The 12113-nt window shown below is 37.9% G+C and overlaps 1 protein-coding gene across 3 annotated transcripts in view; it reads right to left on the bottom strand.

The window, feature by feature from the left end:
• Window positions 1-12113, bottom strand: part of phf24 (PHD finger protein 24) — a 40282-nt gene that overhangs the window by 9887 nt on the left and 18282 nt on the right. For all 3 annotated transcript variants that reach the window (XM_084104835.1, XM_084104834.1, XM_084104836.1), the window contains 3 exons: window positions 9625-9810; window positions 815-893; window positions 451-653 (listed from right to left, as the gene is read on the bottom strand). In XM_084104835.1, coding sequence (XP_083960961.1) covers window positions 451-653; window positions 815-893; window positions 9625-9810 — 468 coding nt within the window. The remainder of the gene's footprint in view (window positions 1-450; window positions 654-814; window positions 894-9624; window positions 9811-12113) is intronic.

The following is a 12113-nucleotide window of genomic DNA, read 5'->3' as shown; positions in this document are numbered from 1 at the left end:
AAGTATTGAACATTAAAAAAATGCTTATAAAACAGATGGTTACGCTTGTAAACTCTGATTGGTTTAGCCACGTTTAAAGCTGTTTATTCATATAAATGCACAGTGCACACCTCACATGTTAAGTTGCTGTTGTAATATGTAATGTGCAAACTGTAAAAATATTTCACAATATTAATGTTTTTACTGTATTATTAAATTATATTTGATTGATAAACATTAATTTAAACGTTTTGCGCTTTTTTTGTTTTTACAGGCAGTCATATTATTTCATTGCTTTGAATAAACAATTTAATGTGGTGCATTCATATTTTACTCATCTTTTGGCCTCAGGAGACAAGTCAAAAGCATTTTTTTCCCCTAACTGAAATTATACCTTTTAAATTAAGAATATTAGTAATATTCAAGTAAAAAGTTCTAATTTCGTTTTCTCAGCCATTTTGAAAGCCCTACCTCAGTCCGGAACTTCTGCAGCACTGAGAGTGACTCGTGGTAGAGGAAGTCAGACCACTCAATCTGACCCTTCTTCTCTGGATCCAGTGCTGCAAACTGAGCCAGAACCTCCTCTTCCTCTTCATCGGTCAAGTCTCGTTCAAAGAGCTGCTTGGTCACAAAGTGCCTGTACTGAAGAAGTTCATCTGACACCAGGCACGACTCTGAGCAGAAAGTGGGTGAGAGGAAAGTTACAGCATCAATCAATGGAAACAGTTCAGCTAGCAAAACAAGCTTTAATTAGCTTCCTTAGTTTCCTCCACAAAGTCACATATTTAAAGCATGACTCTAGAAGAGGCTGTTAAAATGGGACTGAGAGAAACACCTGGAATGATCTTGCACTGCTTGAAGGTCTCCATCAGACTGTACATCTCTTCTTCAGTAAGCAGCAAGTTCACATTATCCTGAGGGATGAAGAGGAAGAGTCTTTCAGTTATGACAGTTCACTTTAAAGAGAATAATACATTACACTGCTTCCCTGCTTGTGGACTAATTGTTGAAACAACTGTTTCAACAGGAAATGTATTTTTAATACTAGTAAAACAATAAGATGAGAACATTGTGCTTTCACTGCTAAATCGTAAGATATTTAGAGATGATTTTAGCATGTACAGGATGATGATGCATAATCCAATATATTTACAAAGTGGAATAAATGGAAACATTTGCTAATTTAGTGAGAGCACAACATTTTAAATCGTGAAAAGGTAAGATAAGTAAGATCTAGTTTAACTTGATGTACTAAAATAACTAAAAATGAAATAAAAATAAATAAAAAATAGACATAACATTTTTTAATAATGACAAAAACTCATAACAAAATGAAAAAAATGAAAATGGAAAATAAAAATAAAAACTAAATTCAAAAGTATCTCAATTATATTAATATACACTACACAATATTTACTGATTAATAATACCAATTACATACTGTACATCAATATTTGCTGCAAAAAGCCTGTGATGTGGCACATTAGTAAACCATGGAATGGATATTACAAAAAGTGGTTTATTTGTTGATAAGAACTCTAAATTAACACATTAAATTGACAACTCTTGTAAAAAGATTTTTTTTTTTTAAATGACTAGAAAAACATCTTACATAAAGCCTCTGGGCCCTTCAGACTGAGCCTTAAAACACTGTTACATTAATTATCTTCAGCAGCAGGTGATTCAATCTTTCTCTCTCCCTTTATCTTTCTAAAAAGGCTAAAAATCTCTGAACTAAGGGTAATGAACGGCCTGACTAACTCGGCTCTTAAGGAAACCTAATGAGTTTGAGGTGTAAGAGGTGCAGGAAAAAGCTCTCAGTGATCAAATGACAGCTTGTCCTTTCATATCAAATTCAGAGCGAGATTTCTTTCCTGGCTCAAGCTCTGCCTTCAAACAAATGCTGTCAGAGCCCAGTAGCACTGGGAGTAGCTGTATGTTCAATCAGCTTTTCTCAGCCTGATGAGAACTCATCTGAACAATGGCACTAGAGCAGATGGGGAGGGTAATTCTCAGAGGTTCCTCCATTTCATGTTCAACCAAGTGGACAAGAAGAAACTGTGGAACATGTTATGCTATACTGTCAGAAATACAAGGCTGAAAGAAGGATTCGAAATGCAAAATCTAGCAAAAATAAAAATGCAATTTATACTAGGAGATATTTTACAAAATAACTCGGGAAATTAATGTTATAGTTTTATTTTTCAATATCTTAAAATAAATAATTTGTGGGAGAGTATATTATTTATTTATTTATTATTTGTAAAAAGGGTGAGAGTATGTCATTTCGATCCACACTCCATACCAGTCGGTGGCGGTAATACACCATTTTGTTGTTTGTCAACCGCCAATAAAATTTCAAAAAGAAGAAGAAAAAGTTCAGTGTCCGGTATTGTCTATGTTCAGTGTGTGTTGCTATCCGTTTGCCTTCCTGTTAGATCTTTAGAGAATAAACCTTTTGAATTGAATCATATATGTCTTCCTCATCTGTCTGCCAGCAACCACCCGTGACAGAACACTGGACCAAACAAGTGAACGAGTTTGTAAGATTTTTTCTTTTCCATTTTTCATGTTGAGTGTTTTTGTAAGATTTTTTCTTTTCCATTTTTCGTGTTGAGTGTTTTTGTTACGTTTTCACCCCTGCTTGCACCATGGACTTTCCGGCAGTTAAACTCATGTGCCTTGAGCAGGAAGAATGCTCTCTCGAGGAACATTTCTGGATCTCGCCCATCAGACCACCTTCCCGGATAACTGTCTGTGCACCTTTCTGGATGTCGGACTCAACGCTGCCACACGTGGACGGTTCACCGAGGAGGTTCCTCGAGCTTCGCAACAAATGTGGAGTCGGTGCTGGGATCCTGCGGATCTGCGTTCACCGTCGAGGATGCCGCCAGCCTCACTCCCCATCCAGTGCCCAGCCAGAACCACCCAGAAGGCGAGGATCGTCGACCTGAGCCCACTGCAGGTAGCGTGACGGAGCGATGAATGAGCCCGCGCCCACAAGAGCGACCGAGGACCACGGAGCCCGAGCATGTGAGCCAGCCGAGCCATCCATCGCCGAGGGAGTGCTGGTGGATGTCGAGAATCATAAGTGAGCTCCAACTCGCCCTCAGACCTCCTGATCCCCACCTCGCTCTCGGGAGGTCGTCGCTGCGGCTCCGTCGGGGCCTCCAAGATCTTCACCATCTCTCCACTACCTCGGCTCGTCGGCTGCGCAGTGGGCTCCATCCTCGCTGTCGTCGTCTCCGGTCAGCCTCATGGCGGCCCTCGTCAGTATTCCTCTTTGGCTCCTCCCTCCGTCAATGCCGCTGTGGGGCACCCTGTAGGAGCACATCTGATCTCTTCTGGAAGATGGTTCCAGCTGCGGCTGGCATAATAGCTAAAAGTGGACTCACCATGCTTAGAGTGAACCCTTGGTATTTCTAGCTGATGTGATCCTAATGATCTGAGCCTACCTGGAGGGGGCGTTCTGTCACATTCACGTTAGTTTGGACTCGTTATGTTTTGTCATCACCTGCCTTTGTCACTCATTTGTTGTCACGGACACTAATCACATTCAGCTGTGCACTCATCAGTCACCATCATTAACACCGGTACATATGTTCAGTTCTGTTTCAGTTCAGTGTCCGGTATTGTCTATGTTGCTATCCATTTGCCTTCCTGTTAGATCTTTAGAGAATAAACCTTTTGAATTGAATTGTATGCGTCTTCCTCATCTGTCTGCCAGCAACCACCCGTGACACTCGCAAAGGGGAAAAGCTAGCTAGCAAGATAATACACAGCTTATTCCTTTTGACTTTGTGCATATGTTGCTTCAGCTCAAAGTTTTCTTTGTTGACGTTCCCCATCATCAATGACTTTTGAAGCTCTTTATAAGCATATCTCCACACCAGGTTCATGTCATATCAGTTTGAGATTTTATTGCTGTTTTTGAGCAAGAAAGGGCTGTAATTATCTAAATTGTCACATGACTAATCACAGTGCTTATTCTATTGAATGGCAAATCCCACATTTGACGGCAAGTGCCAAAATCAGTTTGACAACCAAGCCTGGACTCTTAATTAATTTTCCACCACGGTCTTCTTGTTAACACTTACTGATCCTAAATTTCATGCTCAGAGTTCCCCATCCTGCTCTCATTTCACATTAAGCCCCAAATGCACAGTCCCACTGCACTGAAATACTCCTGAAGACAGACCAGCTTTGTTTTTCTATGTTCTCTAGCTTTAACATGTAAAGTGACATTCCTGGTAGGATGGAGTTGGACAAAATGGACAAAAGGGGAAGGTCTTATAAGGGACTATAAACACACAGGGCTCAATGCTAAGGAGATTACTGGTTACTTGCTCTGTCAAAATTTTCACTGGCCCCACCAAAAAAAAAAAAAAAAAAAAAAACCTTTTAAAAAATAATGTTAAATAAAGTGAAGTAAACAGTCCGTAATAAAATAAGACCGAATGAAAAAATTACAAGCAATAGCACCAGAGCCTTTTGGGGGCCCTAAGCAGAATTTGATTTGGGGGCCCCCTCCCACCACGCAGAGTCACCTGTGCTTTACGATTATTGACACAAATGTCACGCTATAGTGTTGCATTATAAATGAATACAATGAGGTTATGTATTAATTCAAAATAAATACTTAATAAAAAATAGATACTTAAAAAAAGTTTTAACTTTTTCTTTACTCTTTTACTAACTCTTTGAAACTTCTGAAAACAAACTGTAAAACACATCACTAAACATATTAAATTATTTGCAAAATATCCACCAACGTTTTGCAACACTTTGCAGTTTGAATGATGTCTTGTATGAACATGACGGAGTATGTTTTTATGTTTCCACTGTTCGATCGCGCCCGCGCCTCACACACACACACACACACACACACACAACATAGCCTATTCCAGCATTGCAATCTTGACATCGCAGCCTGTTCATTATAGCCGTAATAAAATATAATAATAAAATAGTCAACCTAACATATAAAAATTACACTGCTCTGTTCAAATAGTCAGTAGTACAGTTCGTACAATTCAGCGTAAGCACCGCTCCACTGTGATGTTTCCAAGCACATTTTTGCGCGTGTGAAGAGGATGATTTTTTCCATCAATATTGAACGTAAGTGAAGTACAAAGAAGCCTATAATAAATAATAGTTTAGCATCCAAATACATCGCGAATGTTGAAACATTTTGATTCTAATGACGAGAGCGATACGTGAGCCCAACGCCTACTTTCACTTTCGCTTTTATTAATTATTTCGTTTTGGCTTGTTTATAGTTATTTTTTTATTCTTGTTCTGTTCTGAATATCATTAAATTTAATGGACATGGATAAATCATTGATTTAAATGTCAATCATGTGAGGCAAATAAAATTTTTGTGGCATGGCTTAACATTACCGTGACTTTGCGCACGAATTGTCAATGCACGCGAGGTGCGCGTGACTCAAACACTGGCAGACACTGCAGCAGTTGTAGGCAGGTATATTGATCATGAAATCAGAATTTTCTTGTCTTGAATTATTCGTTCATTCACTCATTTATGTCACTTGTTTAAGTTAATTAATATGTAGTAAAAAAAATAAATAAATAAAAACTCGATTGGGTGGCCAGGGGGCCCCAAGCAGCCGCTTAGTTCGCTTATGCCTCGGGCCGGCCCTGAATAGCACAAATAAATACAAAAGAAAAAATTTACAAATTAAATTCAGAGGTCGGGTAGGGTATTCAGGTACAAAATACTATAATGTATAAATTAAATACATATTATTTCAATTAAAGCTAAAGAGGTCATTCAGTCAGGAGTAGATTTAAGCAAAGTTTTTAAATTAGCTTTTGTTCTTTAACTAACATTAATGACACAAAACAGCAGCAGGTATTAAGCTACTGTCACTTTAAAACCTTATGCATGATCTGACACCCATTAGATTTTCTCCCAACTGTTTACATTCATTAAAAGTTTTTATTTTAACTCAGTTAAGACTGTGCTTTCGAGGATACTCATCAAAACGGGCATTTTAACATAATTTTGTGTGTATTCGTCTGTTTAATCATGGTAAGACGCAAAAGAGAACTCAATGGCGCACTTTCTGAGATGCAGCTCTTGGTGTGTGTGGTTTGTGTGTATGAATTGAATTTCTTTTGCGTCTTCTTGCGCTTGATTGGTTTACAATTGTTTGAATTTTTGAATGTTTGTGAAGACCGTGGTCACGTACTGCTTTCTAGTTTCTAAATAACAAGTGGATTTTTACCAAGTGGCCGAAAAGCATCTGGAGCTGAACTGAACATAGCACCAATTTTGCAATTGGACTTTTTTTGGCGTGGGGCCAAGTGGGCCAAGCTCCTGATTGAGTGGGCCAGGCCCATCCTGGCCCCCCTTTGAAGCAGGGCCTGCTTGAAGATATTGAATGGTATTACATGAAGTAAAACACGTGTCCCTTGAAAGCTATATGACAGCATAATCCCTAGTCTCAACATCTCTTGTCCTTGACACACACACACACATACACAGACACATGTGGATTAGGTTGTAGCGAGGGCAGAGTGAGAAAACTAGACACATAAGCTGTGAATTAGCCCTCCAAGGAAATGCACGCCAGACATTTCGCCAACAACAAGCCGCTTCACATATTGTTTTGAGGGATGTGTTCACAGCTGTTAATGTTTGCAATGCAGCATGGGATACATACATCCCATTTGATGGTGTGAGTCTACTGGAAAGCAGCGAGTGCATCTGGAGTGTGTAGCAGCATCCTCAAGAGTGCTACAAAAATGTCTTACTCGCTCAACAAATGATTTAAGCATCAGCAGCCTGTGCGACCAAGATAAGCGCTCTACTTCACGCTGAAGGACGCTTGCACGCTTTGGCAGCCCACTTTTTAATTTCAGAGCCAGACTCTTCTAATGCTGGGAGAAAGAGCACTTTGAACAAAGCCCAGACTCTCTAGCATTACACCATCATCTTGACACGCTCTCCACGCTGACCTTTGCAGAGGAGCTGCACAGGGTAAGGATCTGTGAATATATGCTGGGCAACAGGTGGTTTATATGCTTGATCACTTTATCAGCACTTTTTAAAGAATAAGGATATTTTAAAGAAGCCCTAGTTTGTGCCCGGTCCTTATAAATGGTCCACAATAAATGTCATTATTGTCCCTCTCAACTTTGCTCTTCTGTTGACGTATCTATAATTTGACCAACATAAATCTGCTTGGTTTGAAAGTGACTTTTGTGTGAGCTTCAGAGATCAGCACACTATTGACCTTTCTTGTTCACTAAATTGTCCACTAAAATTAGTTAGGAAAAAACATATATAGACAAATATATTGTAGAACTTTTCCACACCAAGGAAGGGCTTTTTTTTTTTGTACAAGGGCCCATTTGAAATTAAAAACAGTACGTGTGATATTACAATAAAAAATCTATCTATCTATCTATCTATCTATCTATCTATCTATCTATCTATCTATCTATCTATCTATCTGTCTATCTGTCTATCTGTCTGTCTGTGTCTATCAGTCAATCTATCTATTTATCATCTTTTCATCTGTCTGTCCGTCTGTGTAAATGACATGATCCAATCAAATCCCAAAAGATACAGTATATTCATTACCTCCCACTGAATATTTAAATTGGAAATATGTCATCAGGGTTCCCACAATTTGATTAACTTCAAATTCAAGGACCTTTCAAGGACTTTCCAGGTCCAATACCCTCAAATTCAAGGACTTAATGTGGGGACATATATGTGGTGTCCAACAACAAACGCTGAGGTACCATCGTAGTAGTTTTGTGCGTGTGTTAACGTCATGGCAACGTACAACACAAAGTACCTCACGTGGGAAACACTTAACATAACGCGTAAATGCGCGCAAGTAACGTTAATTAAGCAAGCTAGTGTGCATAGGCCACGAAGTGTTGGCGAAATAACACTTTAGCAGACCGGAGGGAATAATATTAAATTTTTTTCCAGAAAACTTCTTGCACAAAATAAATTCAAGCACTTTCAAGGACCTGTATCTATGTTTATTTTCAAAAACTTTCCAGGGCCTTGAAATAATTTTTTCAGATTCACAAACTTTCAAGGATTTCAAGGACCTGTGGGAACCCAGTGTCATATTACAGAAGTGATATGCTTTGTAAATGCTATTTCACAATGCTATTTAAAGGGACAGGTCACTCACGCCAAAATTTATTCAGCCATCTTTTATTCATCCATCTTTTATTCAGCAAAGTTTTTTGTGTGTTTTTTTCACTGAAAAGTTTCTAAAGAATCTATATGAATCTTTCTACGGTGGCCGAGAGAGCTCAACGCGCTGCAACTGAAGAAAACACATGCAAATAGAAAAAACACCCGCAAATTAAGAAAACATTTTCACAACACATGTGTGCTCCAAATACTCACAACACAACCAAATACAGAAACGCGCTGCAAAAGTTCACAACACAAACAAATACAAAAACGCGCTGCAAATAGGACAGAACACAACGGAAATGTTTCGGGGGAACCCAATAAGTGACGGACGGACGGCTGGGACGTGCTTATTGCTCGTGAGCTTTACCTATGCCCTACTCTCTTAAAAGGGCAGACGGCAGAGCCCTTGAATTGGGCACTTTGGAGGGAGCGGGGCACTTGTGTGCCATTATGTTGATGAAGGGAGCAACGAAAGACAACGTAATTTCCTCATTATTTTCACCTGGGATGTTCCCGTGACAACGCAGCGCGTGTCCATCAGCTGAATAGCTGTTCTTACCAGAAATATAGTTAACATAACTGTTGCAAATAAATATACATTTTATACAACAAAGTTTTTAAAATATGCGTTATATCTGTGTGTGAGTGTCTCAACTTTAAAACTTGCCGTCTCATATTTGGACCTATAGCTGCATTCTAACATTTCTTATGAAACTTATTTTAACATAACATGACAAAATGTGTACAATGTAACTGATGTATAGATTAATGTCTTTCCCTCATGTTCTTTTTCTCTCTTTTTTTATTTATTTATTTTAGTCTTCAGCTCATTGTTCTTTTTAGTATTCTTATGACATTGAACATATTGTAAATACATTTTGTATATTGTATACAAAGTTGTATGTCATAAACGTGTCATCTCTGTATATTTTGCAAAAAAAAATAAAAAAAATAAAAGTAGACAGCTGTAAGCACGTCCTAGCCGGGTCCGTCACTTATTGGGTTCCCCGGAAACATTTCTGTTGTGTTCTGTTCTATTTGCAGCGCGTTTCTGTATTTGTTTGTGTTGTGAACTTTTGCAGAGCGTTTCTGTATTTGGTTGTGTTGTGAGTATTTGGAGCACACATGTGTTGTGAAACTGATGAAGATGTTTTCTTAATTTGCAGGTGTTTTTCTATTTGCATGTGTTTTCTTCAGTTGCAGCGCGTTGAGCTCTCTCGGCCACCATATCTTTCCCATACAATGCAGTTCATAGTGACCACGACTATGTCACAATCACGTTGTTGTAATTTCTGAGTAAACTGTTCCTTTAAGACAGCCGCAGAGAAAATTATAGGCTGAATATGCCACTGAAAGACATGTACTTTACAGTAACAGCTCTGAAACAACTTCAAACAGCCAGTGACATCGTTTTTGTGCGTATGTATTCATGAGAGAGTGTTGAGAGAACTCACGCAGTAATAGCAGCTCCAGCCGGTGGTGGTGTGGGCCGTCTCTCTCATTTCCTGCAGGGCTTCAGTGCTCAGGTAACCCATCTCCCGCAGACAGCCGTCGTGGAAGACCCGCGTGCACGTCCCGCAGGGGAACAGATCGTCCGCCGTCCAAACCTCACAAACCTCGCACATCTCATCATTGATGGGCTGACCGCAAAACAATGAGAGACAAGACAGATCAAATCATTCCTTACTTAGCAACGAGACTGTTATTGATCCACTGAGAAAAAGGCCCAAGAGCGCATTGAAAAATGCATAATTGCACATGAAAGGAAGTGTAGTGACTCATCAAAAAGCGAACACTTCTGTGATCAAACTTCTATACCTCCCTGCATTAGTTGCTTTCCATTAAAGGTCACCAAATATAGAAATAATCTTACTTGACATTCACTGCTCATTTAAAGTCTCCTGTGGTGCATTGGGCTACAGCATCTGAATCTGCATGTGGTTTGCTTTCATCTCGTGATATGAGGACGTCATGCTGGTTTGATAAATGCAGCACAAGATAACGTTTTACTGATCCCAGGAATTTTATTTTTTTAAAGTGTTATGAATACTAAACTGTGATATAGAATAGAATAGAATAGAATAGAATAGAATAGAATAGAATAGAATAGAATAGAATAGAATAGAATAGAATAGAATAGAATAGAAGAATTTTGCACTTTTAAAACGGTTGGCCCTTTATCTTTACTGCTTTAACTACCGCAGTATTGAAACTGCAGCTTGCTCAAACCAGTGTTGTTATTAAAAACTAAAACTAAAAACTAAAACTATTAAATATCTTTTTTTATAAATCTTAAATAAAATTTTGAAAACTTAAAATTGAATAAGCTAAACTAACATTTGAAATGGTCTTGGCAATTAACTGGAAAAAAAATAGGTTAAAGTTAAAGTTCTAAATTTACGAAAAGTAAAAACATAAATAAATTTAAATTAAATTAAAGCTAAAAAAAGAAATAAGGACAAAAGGAAAAAATCACAACACATTAACTAAAAATCAAAATGAAAAAATAACAGCTATTAATTAATAATAATTAATTGATTAATAAATGCAATAATAGCGAGCAAGATGGCAGTTTAAGAGCATAGCTTAGCAATGTTTAACATAGCAAAACAGCACTTCTAAAAATGTAAAAGTAAGTAGCATTGTTACTTTTAGTTAGTTACTTTCCAACAGGTATAATTCCAATTATATTTCCAATTTATTTATAAAGCATATAATAATACAACAATGCTGACCATAGTGCTGCACAAACAATAAAACATTAAAATATAAGAAACACAAATAACTATAAATAAAGAATATGCAAAATATCTACTCTCAGATTATCATACCCACAGACTCTTAAGAGTCTTAAATACACCTAAAACATCTTCAGACTCTAAAAAACTGATTCCTGTGACAACAGTACCTCGACACTAAAAGCTATCAAAAGCTAACATGAAATAAATGTTTTTAAATGCCTTTTAAACTCACTAAGAGTTGATGATAATCTAATAAATTGTACTAAATTGTTCCATAACCTTGGGGCGGCAGCTGCAAAGGCACGCTCCTCTTGTGTTCAGATTCGTCCTTGAAACAACTAAAAGATTCTGTGACTGAATCAGGTCCGCAATATACGGAGGGGCTGTACCATGTAAAGATTTAAAAACAAATAAAATCTTAAAATTAATCCTAAAAGAAACAGTTAACCAATGCAGCGATCTTAATACGGGGGTAATATGATCATATTTGCGAGTGCTTGTCAACAGTCTTGCGGACGCATTTTTGACCATCTGTAATCTGTCCAAGATTTTAGTTTGAACACCATAATAGAGTGAGTTTCAAGAGTCTAATCTCTAGATAGAAGATTAAAAAAAAATCCTGTAAAAAAACAGTAACCTACTGGCAGCTGTGGTTGCCAGCATCATACCGTAAAAATATGGTGTGTTACTGTTTTTAAAATTAACAGCTAAATACCGTTTTGTCAGCTACAGCTATATGCTGTTAAATTACTGACAAAACAGTATTTAGCTGTTAATTTCAAAAACAGTAACACACCATATTTTTACGGTATGATGCTGGCAACCACAGCTGCCAGTAGGTTACCATTTTTTTACAGGATTATTTTTTACAGTGTGGATAACCTTTTCCAGATCTTTCCGGGATAGAAAAGGCTTAATCTTAATTATGAGACGTTAAAGGTGGTCAATCACTGATGGAATCTACTGTACGTCTCATGAACTGCATCTTGCATCGTCTTATTTTATGCTGCTCGTCTTTGCTGTATAGTGTCGCCCATCTAGAGACAGACTGGGGAGACTGGACATTATTGACAACCTGTCACATTAATGCAACTCAGGGTCAGACATTTTAAAGCCTTGGAAACGTGTGGAGACAAAACATTTTAAGGACTTTTGATGCAGACCCAAGTGTCTCCAGAGGAGTTTAGTTGGTTTGAGAGCTG

The sequence above is a fragment of the Abramis brama genome, assembly GCF_963993115.1.
Source record: "Abramis brama genome assembly, chromosome: 25".
NCBI lineage: Eukaryota > Metazoa > Chordata > Actinopteri > Cypriniformes > Leuciscidae > Abramis > Abramis brama.
This window is presented reverse-complemented; position numbering and strand designations above follow the sequence as displayed.